Genomic DNA, 19,624 nt, shown 5'->3' with positions numbered 1-19,624 from the left:
CTTTTAATTCTTTTAAAAGAAACTCTGATCAAAGTGAGCCTAGACCAATCCCTTCATTAAATTACAGACAGATCTCTAGGTTAACACTGATTAGACCTCGCATGGATAAATCTGTATTTACTCTTAAGGAGAGTACTAAGTTGAAGAGGATTGAGCTTCCTTGTTTTCCAAGTGACTATTTTAACAAGGGCAGTCCAAAAATAATCTCGATATTCACCTCAGTGCTCATCTATTCAGATTCTTGGTAAAGGCAATGTTATCTAAATTGTCTCAAAGGGAGTCACATTGTTGAAATGTGTAAATATAAGGGAGATATCTTCTCAAGAAACTTGTGATGCCACTCTTGTGTCACACAATTATTCCAGCACTCTCAAGTCGGTATCCTTCATTGTGTGAAGGGGCTGGAATTAAGTTGGGTCAGACTAGTTCAGAACCTGACTTACTTTAAAGTAGTTTTTAAACCTCGTCACATACTGGAAACACCTAGGTAGCTTTTGAGAAATACTAATTTCTAGACCCCACCCTCAGATTCTGATTTAATGACCATAATTGACTTTACGGATTTGGGCCAAAAAATGCTTTTTTTTTCCTCTAGTAGTGACTCCATTTCCCAACATACTCCAAATCTCAAGTCTTTACTTCATTCCAGGTGCTATTACAACCAGTGCTCTTTACTACCATATTTTTGTTGGTTTGCTATTTTTTGGTAAGATAACCATTCTGAGTATGTCTGCCTAATTAGGATTCGGTTTTGCATAAAACATTTGCTTCACCAGACCTCTTTCTTTGCCATTAGAGAAAAATCAAGTGCCCTTTTTTTTTTTAAACAGCAAAATCCCCTCTTAATTACTTCGTCCTTAGATAATTCCATTTGTTCATTCAACAAATACTCATTGAGCACCTGTTATATGCAATATAACAAGTCTGGGTGCCAGATATATGCAGTAAATAACACAAACCTTCTGTGTTCTTAGGGAATTTACGTATTTCCCACTGGTGGGGGAGATAGATGAAAATATGGTATCAGATTGTGGTATGTATAATGAAGAAAAATAAAGTAGGGTAAGGAATTAAGCCTTTTTTTTTTTTAAAGATTTAACCATGTTTTGTTTTTCCTAGAATTTAATAAACTGCTTGCATTCAGAACCATTATTTTTCCTTTCAGATACTGGTGAATACTATCCTAGAGGTTGCCTTTTCTCTGAAAATAGCTATAAGAGTTTTCACTGTCTATTCACCCCGTTCAGCATAGCAGAGCACAATATGAGATGGTAAGGACAAGAAAGATTTTCAAAGTGTGCTTAAGTTTAGATTTGTGTAGTTACCATGGACATTTATTGTTTTTACTATTGCTGTCTTATGATAAAGCTAATAAAGGTATTTTTGTGTAATTTTTTCATGAAATATTATATGGTACCTATGAAAATATTATATGGTACCTAGAAAAATCAATATATACTAATGTAACCCTAACTTAGGTCAAGAAGCAAATCAATTCTAGTAATGCAGAAGCCTCTCCCTCCACGTGCCCTATCCTGATCATAATCCTCTCTCAACATTTTTGTAACTAGTCTGATCTTTGTGAATATCCTCTTTTTTCTTTCTACTGCATCCCTATGTGATATAATTTAATTTTGCTTGTATTTGAGCCCTGTGTTATAATTATTTCATATTTTGTTTTGCTTTTTTCCCTCTCAACATTACGGTGGAGATTCATCCACTGAATCCAGTTGTATATTCATTCTGTTATTGATGGACATTGGTGTTAGTTTTTGGCTAATACGAACAATGAACATTTTTGTTTGTCTTTTCTAGTGTACATGGTATTCTTCAGGACATATTACCAAGGACTGGACTTGCTGTGAAAGGGTATTTTTCAGGTTTACTAGACGATTTTTTTCTGCCAAAGCAGTTTCCCAGTTTACACATACAACTGCAGTTCGTGACAGTTCTTGTTGCTGCACATCTTCATGAATACATAAATGTGTTTCTTAAAGTTATTAATGAAAAAAAATTAGGCGTTAAAAATCTTTCCAGTTCTTCACACTTTAATTTCTGCTTCAGAGAAATCACTTTTCAGAGGTAAAGTAATAAAGAGTAGGCAACATCTGAAATACTGCACATGTATTATCTCATGTAAGAGAATCCCAAAGCAATGGCCTTTACTAGTCCCATTTTACAGATAAGGAAACTGAAGTAAATAGATATTAAATAACTTAAATTGGTATAAATAGAAATGGTCTATTAAAGACACAAAATCAGGTGTTTGCCCGTAAGGTCTAACATGGTTGTCATGCTTTAATTCCTTACCCCCGCTTTCAAATATTTATGTGGCCCTAGAAACTGATCCTTGAAGAATGAAAGGGCTAATGTTTGTGTTCCTTGGCAGACTTTGAGAGGATGTTTATACACACACAAAAAATGACGAAAATGGGTCATTGCAATTCCTTGTGATCTCTCCACAATTACTTTATTTCCAGAATGGCTGAGCCACAACTTCCCTGGTAGGGTTTTTGACCTATATTCAAAAAAGAAATGTGCTAATATTATGTTGAAAACTTCAAGTTTGGGCAAGCCCAACGACCAACAGAAAACAAAACTATTAATATCAGCCATCACTACCAGGTTCCAGAAATATAAACGTTGCAGCCTGAATTCTCCTTTCCCTTTTGTTACTCTAAGATATAATTTTAATTCTTAGCACGTCATTAGAAAAAATGTCATAATCATAAATCTCTTTTAGTTATTGAGTGAACTATGCTAACTGCTGTGAGAAATACCAAGATGTACCTAGATGTGGCATACAAATCTCAGGAAGCTTAAAATTCATTAAAAAGAACATGCCTATGATGGCTACCAATTAAGGAATTTTGAGACCAACGCGGCCCATCAATGCGCCAAAGGGACGGCAGTGAAAAATACTGTTCTAGAACGAATGGATTCTGGAATTCTATGTCTTGTCACAGTTAAAACCTAATCTGCAGGTGCCTGGCTATGTCTGTTTTTCTTACCAAGGGACCAGTAAATAAATGGAAATTGGCTTTATTCGCTCTGTTGGGAAACAGGCTAGTATATAAAATGTAGTGCGAAACTGGTCACTCCTGAGTCCAGGCGGCCCTAAATCTCCCCCCGCCCCAGGAAAGGGCTGAGCTGAGCGAGGGCTGCCCTGGGCATTGGTTATGTGAATACAGTACACACCTGACTTCGCGAGCCAGCACTAACTGGGAGCTGGCCGCAGGACCAGCGCCCAATTCCTGCTCAAAGCCGCGAGACTTTAATTTCTCTGCCCCGATCTCAGTACGTCCGTAATGGAAAGGGCAAGTACTTTCTGACGGCCTCCTTCCACAAGAGATTCGTTTTATTAAAAGAGACGCAGGGAAGAGTCAGTGAACTTCCTCGTTCGCGAAACGGCAGCGAAGATTCCTGCACTTTCTCCAAGGAAGGGGTGTCAGCTTTGCAGAACTGGAGTTTGGCCCCAAGTCTGGCCACACCCTTTGCTTCCGGATTAGGGCACAAACAGAACCCTCCCCCCAGAACACTTACCCTTACGGTTCGGCCCCAACAGGCTATTTTTGCTCAGTCCCTCACGGCGCGTTTCCGGCCTCTGCGCCGGAAGTTGGAACGACTGAAACCGCAAATCCGAGGCGGATCCCGTGACCGCTTCAGGTGAGATCTCGCGACGTGTCTTCAAATCTCACGAAGAAGAGTCGGAAGAGGCCTAACTGCACCGCCCCAGTTTTTACGTCACCGCGGAGACACGCCCTTGGGCGCTCGTTTGCGTGCTCGCCCTGCTGCGCATGCGCACCTGCCCTCCTTCCGCCCCCGTGCGGGCTTCCCTCTGGCCAGTCGCGCGTGGGCTGAGGCCCTGGGCGGGCGTTGCGAAGGTTTGTTTGCTCAAGTGCTGACCCTGGGGCGGTCAGGAGTTCTCTACCTCGGGGGTAGAGGGTGCAGACCCCCTACCTAAGGTGAATGTGCTGTCTCGTGGACTGCTAAGGACAGGCTGGGGAGCAGGGGGGCCGGCACCGCGGCCATGAACTCACCCGTGGACCCCGGCGCTAGGCAGGCGCTGAAGAAGAAGCCTCCCGAGCGGACCCCCGAGGTAAGGCTGGCCGACGCTAGCGTGCGTCCCGCTGTCCAACGGACAGCATCCTCCTGTCGGTCCGAAAGCTGCGGCGACTGTCCTCTTGCCGGAGTCTCGCACCTGCTGCCAGTATATCTGTTCTCTGCGTCCCCCCCCCCCCCCCCCCCCCCCCGCCAAAGGCCCTTCTCGCCGGGGTGATGACCGCCTTTCCTGCTTGAGGTGCAATCTTCCCGCACACCCGTCTTTGCCAGTAACTTCCTAGTGTTTTCGATAAGAAGACACCATAACAAAATCGTATTTTCTCAGGGCAAAATGTGGGTCTCGGAGTGAGAGTGTCCCTAGATAGATAGAAAAACAAGGTAGAAATTGTTAGTAGTCAAATACTCAAAAAGTAACTTCTCTTTAAAGGTCCCTGAAGTTGCCTAGAAAAGAAAGTTTTCAAAATCAGCTTAAAACTTTGCATCCAGTCAGGTGATGAATTCTGGTGGTGGATGATGCATATTTAAAGATTTGGTGGTTCTGGTTGGTACTTTCTCAGACTGTCAGCGGGAAATTTTTCAGTATTTTGTGCTTGGATCCAAAATTTGCTCTGTTGGGTTAGCATCAGTGGCATCAGCTTAAATGAATTTCATTTGGCCTCTATGCTGATTTTCAGTCACATAACTGAAACCTTGTAATTTTGCATAGCCCTATAGAGTGCTTAGATTTTGTGGGAGGTTTTCCTTGATTTGGAGTAGTTTCTGTAATAAGTGGTGTATTTCTTAAACCAAAAAGCAATAATAAGAGTGTGAAGGGATTGTTAGATTGTATATGGTTGCAATGAATGAAATTAAATGGTTAGTTCTTAAGCCACTTTGAGGTTTTTTTCAGATTTATAGTGCTTTGCATAGTGGATCTCAGTAACTTTTGTGATATGACATTAGTCAAGGTGTAACTGTAGCTGTGCTAAGTCAAACTTTTTGGGGATCCTTATCTTTAAATGAAAACAAGGCAAATTCTGCCTCTTTCCAGAGTCCTCATTTTGAGACCTACATTTATTATCCCATGTGTTTTAATTTCCCTGTGATGATTCTTGAAGTCATCGTGAGCTAATTGAAAGCCTTCACCTTCACAGGTGAATCTGCTACAGTTTTTATATAATTAGAAATGATTATGCATGTCTTGCAATCTATAATGCAGGTTTTACTTTTAAATATTATTTACGATAAATTCACATTTTAATGGGAAAATCTTACTTTAGTGGCATAATTAGCTTCTTTGGAATGGCCTATTTTTGAGCCTTAGGGGATTTTCTTTCTTCCTTCCTCTTTTTCTTTTGTTTTTTTGGTTTTAGAAGATTTTCTAAACTATTCAGAAAATTATGTTGGCTGGTGTGTGCCGCGTTAAGTACTTTATCTTGTTTTACTGGAACAGCAGCATTGTTTGAGGGAATGCTGACCAACTGCCCACAATACAGTCTACAATCCTGACATAGCATGGTAACTGCTTGATTTATTGGCAGTGCTTTTGAGTGAATATAGAATTTGTCTGCAGTACAAAAGTATGAGTAAAGAAGTGGTAACCTAAATCCAAGTGATGATTTATTTTTGAGAATTTCATCAAATTATGTTTCTCTGTTTAGGAGATCTTTATTCTTTTAGTGGACTTTTAAAGTTTTATTATAAATATTTTCATTTAACACTTAACTGAAATCTTACAAATTCAAGGCACTATTCTGTGCACTGGGATGTATCAGCGAACTAAACAGGCGTGTCCTACTGGTGCTTGCAATTCTAATGGAAGGGGCCAGGGAGAGACGGGAAAAATACAATCAAGTAAGTTAAATAATATGTGATAATGGCTAATTTAAGAAAGAATAAAAGAATTGGAAGCACAGGGCAAGGGCTGGGTTGCAGTTTAAATAAGATGGTCATTGTTGTGATTTCTGAGAAGATGACTTTTTTTAAATGATTTTGTTTATTTAATTGACAGAGAGAGAGGGACAGAGAGAGAACACAAGCGGGGGGAGTGCGAGAGGGAGAAGCAGGCTTCCCGCCAAGCAGGGAGCCTGATGCGGGGCTCGATCCCAGGACCCTGGGATCATGACCTGAGCCGAAGGCAGTCGCTTAACCAACTGAGCCACCCAGGGGACCCTGAGAAGATGACTTTTGATTGAAGGCTTGATGCATGTGATGGAATTAGCTCTGGAGATACATGGGGAAAGAGCTTTTGAAATGGAATAGTCATTGCACTTCAGGATGAGGGTATGTCTGGTGCGTTCAAGGAATAGCAAGGAGCTGTTAGTGACAGGAGGAGAGTAAACAAGGGTGAGAATTGTAAGAGATGAAGTTAGACAATAATAGTAGTGTAGGAGAGAGTGTATCGTTAACGTCTTTGTAAGTCATTGGAAATTCTTCAACTTTTTTTTGTGTGAAGGGGGGAGGGGTACCAGAGGATTTTGAAGCAGAGGAGTGATATTATCCTACTTAACTTTTTAAAGAGCCCCCTGCTTGCTTGCTGGGTTGAGAATAGACTATATGGGAGCAAGGGTAGAAAGAAGCAAGCACGTCAGTTAGAGGCTATCATGTTGAAGTCGGGAAGCGCTGATTATAACTCAGACTGAAGTGATAATCAGGTGGCAAGAAGTAATCAATTACAGAAATATTTTGAAGGTTTAGCCAACAGGATTTGCTAATAAATTAACCATGTGCTTTGGGGGAGAGAAAAGCATCGAGCAGTGTTTCAAGGTTTTTGGTCTGAAAATCAGTGTTGGAGTTACCATCAAAGAGTTTCAGCTGGTGTGAGAGATGGGGAAAGCTGCTGGAGGAGTAGGTTTTGGGAGGGAAGATCAGGAATTCAGTTTTGAAAATGTTAAGTTTGAAATGTCTTTTAGAAATGTTGAGTAAGGAGTTGTATATACAAATTTGTATTTCTATAGAGAGGGCTGGGCTGGAGATTTTTTATATTTTATATATTATATATTTTATGTTTTATATTCATTCGCTAGTAGATACTATTTCAAGTCGTGAGACTAGATGAAATTACCAAGGCGGTGAGTGAGAAGAGAAGAGGACCACAGACAGCCCCATGGCACAGATGATTACTACAGCATCAGGGGAGAAGAGCAGAGACCAGCAAAAGAGAATGAGTGGGAGCAAACAGTGCAGGAGAAGAAAAGCCAAGCGAATAAAGTGTGTAATAGAAGGGGATAAAATACATTCAACTTATTTTTTCTTGAATGCTTAGTGGGTGCAAAGCATTATGAAAAAATAGACAAATAGGTAAGAATCACTGTCTTATAATCTTGTAATCAGATGTTTGCAGTGTGTAATGAGTATAGAAAGTCTTCTCTTTGTTTCTGGGCCAAAATTAATAGTCTCTTTATTTTGAACCATCTGTTGTCCTTACGTGAAACTCTTATCTCAGACTTAATCTTAGTGAGCCAGACATGGAATGTGGAATCGTGTTGGACAGTATATATCACTTAGAACTGTGTTCTAACACAGTTTTTACTTTCTTTCTATTTCTCCTACTTCGTAGTTCCAGCTTCATAGCCCGTTGTCTTTCCTGAGCTAGTTCTCTGATTTCCTTTTCCACTTCACAAAGATTTTTTTTTAAGTGGAAATTTTTAGACTTAAGTACTCTGCGAAGCTAAGTGCTCTGTATCAATGAAAGCTGTTAAGGTACTCATTCTGAGTCCTTCTAGCAAAATTAAAGATAGTACAGTCGAAATTAAGGAATTGAATTTGGCCCTTCCTCAACTCAGTCCATATGCAACACCATTCTTTGTCGATAACCTTTCTTTTTTTTTTTTTTTTTTTTTTACCTCAGAGTGAGCTCCTTATCTTAACTCTTGGGGTTTATTTCCATAAGTGTTTAAGATCATGCTTTGCATGTACTAAATAATGAATAAATGTGTTAAAACAAAATTTAGAATTCATTTTGTATAGTCCTCCTGTTAAAAAGATAATAGTTTTTATCGATAGAACTGTTGATTTGTACTTCCTGGGAAGCCTCATTCAGCAACTTGACTTCACTTAATGTTTATAGGCTGACACCTGGTCCTTCTTACCCCCCCCCTTTCATGTGCTTTGGATCCATACATCCATTAAATTGTCCTCCAGGTTCTTTAATCAGTAGTCCTAAATTGAAGCCTCATCATTCCCTCTTAATATTCTATTGGTGACTGCCCCAGTTGCTCAGGCTAGAAATTCATGTTTCGACTCTTGATTCTCCTTGATAATCTTCTCTCTGTCCAACTGGCCACTAAACCTTGTTGATTTTATGTCCTGAATCTCTTTCTACCTTTTTTTCCCGTGCTCTGCTACCCTCGTTCAGGCCCTTACATCATTTTACCTTTGACTATTGTACTTGAGTCATTTTATTTATTGTTATTTTACTGCTACAGTTTACTTTTTAATACATCTCATCATGTTTCACTCTTGATGAGAATTGCCCACTGCCTAGATAAGTTAGCAATAAGTTATCCAAATCATTTTTGCAAGTTAAAAGAGGTGCTATTAATATTTATGTCAGAATAACAGGTTAAAGAGGGGCTGTCTGAGGTAAACAGTTGTATTATCTCACCTAGGTAAATAAAATTAATATGTCCTTTCATTTAATAAATATGTCAGACATAATACTAAAATACAGTGTTGTAGAAAGAAATTGGATATGGTCCCTGTTCTTCAGTGAGTTAGGAGATGGTCATGGAAACATCAGTAAAATGTTAAGGTTGTTAGTGACAATGGGATACTTTGGACTGCAAGTGGGAAAAGGAAAAACTTTGAGGAGCAGTTAATGGAATCTTAAAAATGGTGAATAGCTGTCTGGATGACATCTAGAAGGGAAGTCATTCCAGGCAGAGAGCAAGAAGAGTGAAGGAAAAGTGTATGTGTAGAACAAGAAGCCACTCTGTAAGCATGCATTCCCAGTTGGGGTGATATCCCCAAAGGGACACAAATTATTACTATTTTTTAGAAATTTATTTGAGAGAGAGCATGTGTGCTCGCGCAGGGGGAGGAGCAGAAGGGGAGGGAGAGGGATACGCTGACTCTGCCCTGAGTGGGGAGCCCTACATGGGGCTGAATCCCATGACCTAAGCCAAAATCAAGAGTAGGAAGCTTAATTGACCAACTGTCTGAGCCACCCAGGCGCCCCACAAGAATTATTTTTTAGGGGAGTAGTGAAAAAATCTTAGACCTTAGTATGGTTCATCGCTTTAAAAGATTTAATTGGGGGTGGGGCAGCATTCTGGAAAAAAATGTCTAAAAATCTTCTTGGAAGGGATGTGATAATAAACTTTGCAAAATACTGTGTATGGTGTGTTGGGGGTTAAATGTTAAAGCTGGATATACTAGGGGGTTGAATCATTTCAAGGATTTGAACTTGATTTTACGAATAAAGGAGAAGCATTGGAGGGTTTAAAGCCTGAGAATAAGATCAGCTTTACAAAGATTACTCTGTAGGCGTTGTTGGAGATGTATTGGGGAGAAGAGGGGTGCTATAACTAAAGCAGAAAGGCTTATAGGTAGGGTGAACATACATTTTGTCCAAACCAGGATATGTTTATGAATGAAAGAGAAGACTATTAATGATTATATCAGGATGACAGGGAAACCAGGAGATAGGGTCCTGGTTATAGGAAACAAATGAAGTAGTTCACTTGTGAGATAAGGCAGTTGTCTATGGGAGAATGAGTTCGTGAGGAGCTACAATTGGCCCAAGTGGTCACTGACTGGAAGTGGGAGTATCTGCCTCCCACCAGGCTTTTTCTTAAAAGTTTGAAATGGACTATTATACACATAAGATGAAGTCCATGCATCCTAACTAGATGGCTAGCTAATTTTTTACAGATCTATTTTGTTACCACCCAAATTGGGGTATGGAATATTACCACCTCTCCAGAAACTCCCCCTCTGCCCCTCCCAATCGGTACCCTTTCCAAGAGGAAAGCACTTTTTTGACATCTTTTACCATAAATGTGTTCTGCCCACTTTTGAACTTCATTTGAGTGCAATCATACGATGTATACTATTTGTAGCAACCAAGAGGACTTGGTTTTTTGTGTTTTACCCCTGGACTGGACTTTGAATCACCTGTCTGGGTGATTTCCTTGATCTCCCTCTGCCTGTCCTTCCTCTCCTAACTCACCCTTTTGGCTACCCTTTAGAATTGTCTGCCTCACTCTGTTCATACCTACTTTTGAGATAATTGCTTCTCAGCCCCAGAAGCTGCATTTAAGGCCAAGATACACCGTGCCCTTATGTTCCTCTCAAGGTTCCCTAATACCCCAGGTTAAGTCTGGCTTCCTGTCTTTTGCTTGTTGGAAACAGGTTTGGACTGGGTGCAAGAGCAAAACAGGAGTTTAGGTGATTTCTAGATTGTTGATTTTGGTAACTGCCCTGTTTAAGAGTGCGTTATTAAGCAGAATTAGGGTGGGAAGAGATTAAGTTTTGGAAGTGGTTTTGGACTCCATACAAGTGATACAGGTAGGGATATTCTGTAAGAATTTGGAGCTTCAGGTTAAACCAGGCTCTGGGTCTGAGTTGATGTGAGAGTCTCTGGCATTATAGGTGCCTATAGGGTTATAGGTGAAGTCAGGAGATTGGTAGGAATGACAAGGGTGAAAAGCGGTATGAGAGTAGGACAGCCCTTTTGGGTGTTCCACTATTAAAAGGATGGGACAAGGAAAAGAAAACTGCAAAAGAGAGTGAAAAGGAATTGTTAGAGAGGTAGGATGAGAGTGCGGCTACAAGAGGGCTTTTCAGACAGAAATCCCTAATCACTAATGTCAGATACTTTGAGAGTTTAAGAAAAGGAAGGACTTATAAATTCTTTGGATTATGTCTATTAGAATGATTTCACTGGACTGATGAATAAAGATCCTGATTGCAGTGGGTTGAAGAGAATAAGACCCAGGAAAGCAAAGGCAGCAAGTACTTTTTGTGAATTTATATAGAGGTAAAGTCCTCCATGATCTTCTGCGTGGCACTCGAGTCTTATCATCCCCTCCCCCAAACACATGCATTTTAGCTTCCTAAAAAACTGAAACACCTTACTCTCCATCTAGGCTATATATCTCATTGTAGGGAACTTTTTTTTGAATGTCTATGCCTACCCTTTATTTTTTGGGTGAGAACATTTTGGAATGGAGTGTTAAGCATTAGGACTTACAGAGAGCTTCTTAAGTAGTTCTGATATACAGACAGGTGAGAAGCATTGTCCATTGTGTCATAGTCTCCTGTCACTATGCTTTATACAGGTTGGAAAGTATGGTTATAGCAGTGGTTATAGCCCTGGATTTTGCATTTGGGTAAGACTACTTCAGACATAGGCTCCAGCACTGAGACTTTGAGTGATCCTAGGCAAGTTGCCTAACTTTTCTAAGACCAAATATCATTTTAGGATTGTTGTGTGGACTAAATATTTAGCAAGTGCCTGTCATAATAAACACTCAATAAAGGGTAGCGTACATATTAGCTTGCCATTTCCTCTGACTGGAAAGCCATCCGCTGACTTGGCAAGTTCAGTCTCCTCACTGAAGTGTGTCATCTCCAGTGCTCATCTGCAAAACTGCAGATATCCTTACTTTTCCACTCCTTCTCAGTGTTCCCAGGATAGTTCACACCTTCCTGCACCATAGTAATTACTGTGGTATGATTACTTGCGTGTTTGTCTATGTGGCTGGAATATGAGCTCCTTGAAGACAAAGTATCCTAATGTCCCAGTGCATAGTATGCAATACTCAGGACATAGTAGGTATCCACATATTTGTAAATGACTTTAATAAAGAAAAGGAATGTGAAAAATACTGTTTCCCTCTTTTAGTGGTGGTTCTATTGGTCTAATATTTGAAGTGCTGGGATTAAAAGACTGATGAAGTTTGGCAAAAATGGCCAAATTTGCTATTAATACTCTAATTAAAATATGAATAAAGTACAGTTGCCATAAAGAGACTGTTTTACCTGGCACTTCTTCATAAACAATACAGATAGAAGAAATGTCATACCTTGAAACAGGAACTTCTTTTTTGTACGGTTTTTAAGACACACACACGAAAAACAAATGTGCAGGAAATTCTGAGAGAAATAAAGATAAATATCGGTTTTAATTGCTCATATGATTTTAACCAGATGACTTAAAATTGTTCCTGGGCAAAAATTACATGCTCAGCTAGGTGCTAATATAATTACCTTTTTACAGTCAGAAAAAGGTTTTAAAAAAAACAAACCTAGCGTATTTTTGTTGGAAAAAGTTGAAGAGGTGGCTAGGACTGTAAGAATGTAAAACGTAGTATTTTTGTAGTTTTAATCCATTTCAGAATTTAGAATAATCCTTAAATGTACACTTGTGGAGGTTTTTTTCTGAATTGGCGAAAGTGCACCATTGTGCTTGGAATCATTTTAGAGTGAGTCACTGTGCACATCCCTGAGGGTGGCAGAACAAAGATTCTCTTGTGCTTTTCTACAGCAGATGCACATTCAGAGGGTTTTTGGGAAGTAAAAGAACTTATTTATCCTTGTGGGGCCCTGTAGCCGTCATTTGTAAACTCAACTGGATAGAAAGAGAATATAGATCTGGATGGGGCCTTCATTAGACAGCATCTCTTCTAGGCATCTCACTGTACATGTATTAGAGATTCCTACCTTGAGAAAAAAACTGTGGCCATTCAGGAGTTTGGACATCATAAAATTTTGTTTTGAAGAGAGTGAGGAGCTTCCCCAAGAGAATTCAACAAAAGTGAGGAGCAGCCAGGCATGATGAGAAGTCCTCTTCTTTGGAAGGGATGGAGTGATTGTGAGCTCTGTAACATTGTGGTTATTATTTGGCTTGACCCTGGACCTGTTAAACTGAGGTCTTGCTGTAAATAAAAAGTGAACAAGCCGCTTTATTGAGAACATGAGATTATGGAGGCCTACGCAGCCCCTGTTTGGTGTTCTCCAGTATTAGGCCCTCTCCACTACTTTGCCATAAACTAAAGCTTTGGCAGCTGGCGGGCTTCAGGCTTTGTCACGTGGCAGAGATGGTGGGGCTCATTGGACAGGGCACTTAGTACGCAGCTAAAGTAGCAACGTTGCCAGCATGTATTTGTGAACTGTGTATATAGCACTTCTAGAAATAGTGTAGCTGGCGAGGTCAAGAGCTGGTGGTAAGAGTTGCATACAGATAAGGAACTGAACTCCTGAGAGGTAAAATGTCTTGCTCAAGGTCACATGATTCATCAGTAACTTCCTCAGTCTAGTAGCACCCCCCTGCTTTCTTTATAGCAGAACAGTGAACTTTAGGTTATGTTTTAAGCTTTGAACTTTAGTCCTCTTTACAGATGCCTAATATTTTCCTGAATAAATTTGCCTTGTTTTATCTTCCCTGTGCTATATGCAGTACTTAAAGGTGCTGTGTAAATTTAATGGAAGTTTAGAATTCTCAAGTTTTATGTAGGATGAAAACAGGTGTACTTGATATCTGTGCCAGTGGTTTCTTACACCATTCTCTTTTATAACTTAAACTTTTGTTTTCAAAGGGTGGTAGTGTATTCCATTTTGGCTTTTTAAAAGCATTCGAGTAATAGGAAAAGTCTTCATCACAGATTGTTTTTACCAAAGAGTTTGTGTCACAAGTGCCAGCTGGAGTTGGGAGTATTTATGAGCTCTTTAAACGAGGCCGCGTTGAATACATACTTTTTTTGCGGAAGAGTGCCTAATGTATATTTGTGTGGTAAATGTTTTTTAAGTACTTTTTTAAGTACCAAGGATACAAGATTAAAGTTCTTTCTTTATGGGAGGAGATAGGCAAATACACAGTTAAAATACTGCCGAAGTACTGTGATAGATGTGAAATGAAGCCTTCAGGAGTGTATAGGAGGACTTTGGGGAGAGAAGAGTAAGGAGTAGGCAGGTGTCATTCATGCTGTTTTGGAAAAGGGAATCCTGACTTGAGTATAGATTAGAATATGTAAATGTTAGGTGAAGAAGGGATAGTATGTGTTTCCTGAAAAGGGAACAGTATCTGTCAAGGCTACGAGATGAGCTTGGCACAAACGTGCAAGTTGCCTGGGTAGGTGAGTAGTACAAGATAGGACGCTAGAGGCATGGCCAGGATCCAGATCATGAAGGACTGTTTTCTCTTTAAGAAGTTTATATTTGCTTTTTGGAAAGATAACTCTGGCAGGACTATGAAGAGTGGATTACAGGGTGTCAGACTTAGATGCAAGCAGGCTGTTTTCTGTTACCCAGTGAGAAATAATAAATCCCCAAATTGCTCCAGGTGGGATGGTGAAATAGAGTTGACATTTATTAAATAGAATTGACAAATTTCTGGCCAGAATCATTGAAGAAGAGTGTATCACCTAAATCAGGGAACCTAGGAGGAAGACACAGGAGTATAAATAATGAGTTTAGCTTTGCATTTATTGCATTTGAGATGCTGATGGATCTCCCAGGTGAAAGTCTTCATTATGCTCTAGAATGTGTAGGTTCTAAGTTTTGCTAGAGAGCTCTGGGCTAGAAATACAAATATGGGTGTCATTAACATGTATATGGTAGTTGAAACTATGGATGTGGAGGATTTTACTGGTAGTAGGGAGTCTCTAGTAAAGAAAGGGTGGATGTCGCAATTATGGGAACATCTATAAACATTCAAGGGAATAAGGCAAAGCCTGTGAAGGAGACTCAGGAGCACCTAGAGCAGAAAGGTAATAATAGCAATAATAACGGCTAAGATTTATATGCTGTGGTGCTTATTAGATGCCTGTCACTTTAAAAAAAAAAACCTTTATACATATTTAATCCTTCCAAAAACACTCTGATAGAAGGTGTTATCCGCATTTTACATATAGGGAAGCCGAATCACAGACTAACTTGTCTAAGTTCACACAACTAGGAAACCATGGAGTCAGGATTCAAATCTAGGTGTTCTAATTTCACATTATGTGCTTGTAGTTGTTACTAAATGTTTTCCATCGGGACAGGAACCCAGAGAGAACCATATTACAGAAGGGATGGGAGGAAAAGAGTTTTAGGAGGGAGGAGTGAATGAGTGATGAATATGTCAGCAAATACTATAAAAAAAATTATGGAGAGAGAAAAGTGCATGTGAAACTTGGAATTAATCTTGGGTGACTGCATAATACATAGTGGGACCAGACAGGTGAACTTCAGCCTAAACTTTGACCTTAGAAGAAATTAGATGCTTGATCTTTTGATACATTATTTCAGAGGTTAATTATTGGAGTTCTAATGTGTAAGCATAATATTTGGGATTTTCATCTCTAAAAATTTCACGCTATAACTTTTTAGTGTTAGAGTTTTTATTAATAAAATTTAATGTTCAGGTAATTTAGTTAAGCAATGTATTTTAATCTACAAATAAAAAGTTCTAGTTTACTTTAAGAAATGTATACCCAGATGTATAGTGAGATAAGACTAAATTCTGATACAGTGATGGAACGAGGTGAGCTTTCCTGGGAGAGAGAACATTCCTGTTTCCAGAGAACATTCCTGGGAGCAGTGTGTCATGGACACAGGTCAACATATGGTGATGATTGGGGATGCATAGGAACAGATAATGAAAAAAAGAATGCAGGTCATTAAATGAGACTTGAAGTTTAGGGAAAGCTAGAAATGTCTGTCACCCTATGGAGTAAACAGGAAACAGTCATGTGTTACCCCCCATCTTTCTGTTTTGAGAAATTCAAAACTACAGAAACATGGGAAGAATAGTATCCTCCCCCCCCCTTTTTTTTTTGGTCCTGTACTATATACTCTTCACCCAGAACGATAATTTGCCTTATTTATCTTATGTCCTTCTCTCTAGCATATACTTTATTTTGCTAAACCATTTGAAAGTGAACTGCAGACCTGATAACAGTTCACCCCTCACCATATCTTTAAGATGTCTCTTATATTTTACAATCTAGGATCCAGTCAGGGTACATTATATTTGGTTGTTAGGTTTTTTAAGTCTTCTTTATTTTTTTTAAGTTTATTTAAGTAATCTGTACACCCAGTGTGGGGCTTGAACTCACAACCCTGAGATCAAGAGTCACATGCTCTTCTGAGTAAGGCAGCCAGGTGCCTTTAGTCTTCTTTAAGAGAGAACAGTTCTCCTGCCTTTTTCTTTCTTTCATAAATATGACTTAGGAAGAATCTGGCCGGTTGTCTTTTAGAATGTGTCATAATTTGGGGGCGCCTGGGTGGCTCAGTCGTTAAGCGTCTGCCTTTGGCTCAGGTCATGGTCCCAGGGCCCTGGGATCAAGCCCTACATCGGGCTCCCTGCTTGGCGGGAAGCCTGCTTCTCCCTCCCCCACTCCTCCTGCCTGTGTTCCCTCTCTTGCTGTCTCTCTCTGTCAAATAAATAAAATCTTTAAAAAAAAAAAATACATCATAACTTAATTTCACCTAGTTTTTCATGGTGAGATTTAGGTGAAATTATTTTCTTGAGGAACTATATGGGTGATGTTCTGTACTTTTTTTTTTTAAGTTTATTTATTTATTCTTAAGTAATCTTTACACCCAACCTGGGGCTTGAACTCACAACCTGGGATCGAGTCACATGGTCTTCCGACTGAGCCAGCCAGACTCTCCGTGATGTTCTGTACTTTGAATATTGTCACATCAGAAGGCACGTTATCTGTTCTTTTCCGTTATGGGGGATGCAAAATTTGATTACCTGTATCTCTTTGTTGTAAAGGTACAGTGCTGCAAGTTTGAACTGATCCTTGAGGTGATACTTTGCCAAAGGGTAGATAAATATCTTGTCTTTAAACAGTGTTGGACCCATTGGCTTTAGCATGTTGATGATCTTTGCTTAAATAACTTACTTTGCTGTTACAAAGTGATAATTTTCTAATTGTATATTTCTCCTACAGTTATAGAAGAACTTTCCCACTTTTCCCTGTCCTCCTTCTCCTTTAAAAAAAAAAAAAAGACTTTCAAGGATTATTTTTGTATTTTTAATATTTTCATTCTTTTTGATTATTAGATTACCCCAAATTTAGCCAGTGGAAGCCCTTTCAAAGTTCTCTCCTGTGTCCTTTGGACATGACCCCATTAGTCTTTAAGTAATCTTTCTGGCACAAAAAGATATTCCAGGCTTGTACTTTCCGTGTCCTAGTTGAAATCAGCCACTTACCCAAGGAACCCTGGTTCTTTTAGTAGGAAATGGTATTTAGAAACAAGGGGCTGGGCTCCAGGTGTCGTAAGTGTTGTGTAGCTCTTTACTGCCATTTTGCAGAATATATTTACACCACATGGATGAGAAAACCAATGGAATAGAATTCTATGTTTAATGTATGGTGTTTTAGCTTGGAGCTATTGTGAAAAACATTAAAAATAGCTTTAATAGTGTGCTGAATGTAATTTAATCATTGTTTTGTAATTTTATAATGCGTACCTATATATAAACACATAATGCTAACATTTGTTAACTCTTCACCATGTGATAGTCTCTGCGCTACACACTTAACATTTACCTTTGAACATAAAATGTTCAAAGGGAGGTATTTTGTCATTCCTTTTGTACAGAGAATAAACGTTAAGCAAATAATCCAAGATAACTGGTTAGTAACTGATAAAGGCATAGTTTGAACCCAGGTCTGTCTCCAGATTTCCAGGTTTACTACATTGTTATTCCATCTTCAGCCTAACATTGATTTGTAGAGGATTCCTCACCATAAGTGTTTATGTATAGACCTGTAGCTGCAGAATATATCTTGGAATTGAATCTGTACTGCTCTTAGGATCCACCCTGAGATTTTTTTTCATTGTTAAAATTCGAGCGATGTACTTGCTTTCCAGGTGAAGAAGAAGATAATTGAGTAAAATATCTTCATTAATGAGTATTTTAAGTAATTGATGTATTGAAAGTTGCATGTGATGACAAGAAATTCATTAGTTTTAGAGTTGAAGAAACAGAAAAATATAGTTACTTTAAGCATTCCAGTATAAGTTTTCCAAGTTTTGGTTGGGGTTTCTAAGCATGTGTAGAATGGCCATCAGTAGAATTGAAAGATGGAGTTACTCCAGGAGCAGCACACTGCCTTGGCACAATCTCCTTAATTAGAAGGTATACTTAAAAGGATCTTGTTAATTCCTCATACAGAGCTGCAGATTAGAATTTAATATTTCATTTTAAAATGAAATTGAACCAATAGGATATGCCTACAGTGAATTCATTAGGTTTGGAATGTTTGAAGGGTGTAAAAAGAGAGCTGTTTTGTTGTAGGATGGCAGTATTACCACCCACCTCAGCTTGCCCACCTTCACTCACATAACTGGCTGAGAGGGTATGGTTGATCTGTTTTAGGAAGCTCTGAGTCATCACCGCTTCCTCACCATTTTTTGCCCAAGTGGAACCCGATATTTTATTCCCTAACCCAGAGCTGGTATTTGTTCTTCTAATAGCTCTGGTTAATTTCTGCAGTATATTGTAGTTTCAGGACAGGTGGCTCATTCTGGTATTGCTGATCTGAAATGTCATGACTTCCTAGTTTTTCCATCTTCATCATGACCTCCCTCTTTCAGGCTCTGCAGAGCAGCTTTCAAGTGTGCACTGTGTAAATGATTAATACCTCCTTGAATGTACCATTTAAATTTTTTACTACCAAGAAGTATCTATAAGACTTACGGCCTGTTTCTGTCAAGTTTTTTTTATTTGTTTTGACTTTCTATAATAGCTTTTATTGGTCTTGGACACACCAAGCCTGATAATACTACCACAAGCCTGTCTCAGAGATAGTTGGTACAAAAACTATGAGAAACCAGGGTGTCTGGCTGGCTCAGTCGGTAGAGCATACTACTTTTGATCTTGGGGCTGTGAGTTTGAGCCCCACATTGAGCGTGGAGCCTGCTTAAAACAAAACAAAAAAACCTACAAGAAACTCCTTTCTATGCCCAGCTTTACACAGTCAACAACTACTTGCTGTCCCATTTAAACATAATACCATAACCACCCACATCATGTGGGAGAATTAGCCAGTTTACTACTATAATCGTCCTTTGTTCTGGGAGCGTCTTTTCTGTTCTTTCTTGAGTGCTTAGCATCTTATGACCCTCAAACGTAGGGACCAGGATTTACTAGGCATCTCAGTGATGAATTCCCTTTCTCATTAATAGGTTATCAGCCAAATAACAGAGTGGCATACATCCTACCTGTCAACCAGTGGTTGTCAAACTTTAGTATGCATCAGAACTACCTAGAGCCCTTATTAAACCACAAATTGCTGGGAGCTACACCAGAGATTCTGATTAACTAAGTCTGGAATGGGGCCTGAGAATTTGCATTTTTACCAGTTTCCGAAGTGAGGCTGATGGTGCTGGTCTAAGGGTCTGTCAGGGTTGTAAACTTAAATGAAACAGAGCCCAGTTCTGTCCACTTTAAAGAAAAGGTATAAAAGGATACTGGGTAGCTACAGAATTGCTGGGATTACTGGAGAAGTAGACTTGGGCCTAGACAACCATGTTCATACTCCTAACCCAAGCAGTCCACTACTTGGACTGTTGACCACCTACACTATATACTGCATATGTTGACTGACCCTGCTGCTACCACTAACTGCCAACATGG

General features: G+C 39.4%; 1 protein-coding gene and 1 long non-coding RNA gene across 7 annotated transcripts in view; one reads left to right on the top strand and one right to left on the bottom strand.

Moving 5' to 3' along the window:
- LOC112814987 (uncharacterized) overlaps positions 1-3,702 on the bottom strand; it is a 58,437-nt gene extending 54,735 nt beyond the window's left edge. The window contains exon 1 of the long non-coding RNA XR_003205904.2: positions 3,544-3,702. This is a non-coding gene — a long non-coding RNA (uncharacterized lncRNA). The remainder of the gene's footprint in view (positions 1-3,543) is intronic.
- Positions 3,703-3,964: 262 nt separating this feature from the next.
- RAPGEF6 (Rap guanine nucleotide exchange factor 6) overlaps positions 3,965-19,624 on the top strand; it is a 195,020-nt gene continuing 179,360 nt past the window's right edge. For all 6 annotated transcript variants that reach the window (XM_073878621.1, XM_025860756.2, XM_073878623.1 and 3 more), the window contains exon 1: positions 3,965-4,099. In XM_073878621.1, the coding sequence (XP_073734722.1) occupies positions 4,031-4,099 (69 nt within the window). In that variant the 5' untranslated portion in view covers positions 3,965-4,030. The remainder of the gene's footprint in view (positions 4,100-19,624) is intronic.

This window comes from Callorhinus ursinus, unplaced genomic scaffold, assembly GCF_003265705.2.
Source record: "Callorhinus ursinus isolate GAN/ISIS: 27379988/994484 unplaced genomic scaffold, GSC_fseal_2.0 scaffold30, whole genome shotgun sequence".
Lineage (NCBI taxonomy): Eukaryota > Metazoa > Chordata > Mammalia > Carnivora > Otariidae > Callorhinus > Callorhinus ursinus.
Note: the sequence above shows the minus strand (reverse complement) of the source record. Positions and strands in the feature narration are given on the sequence as shown.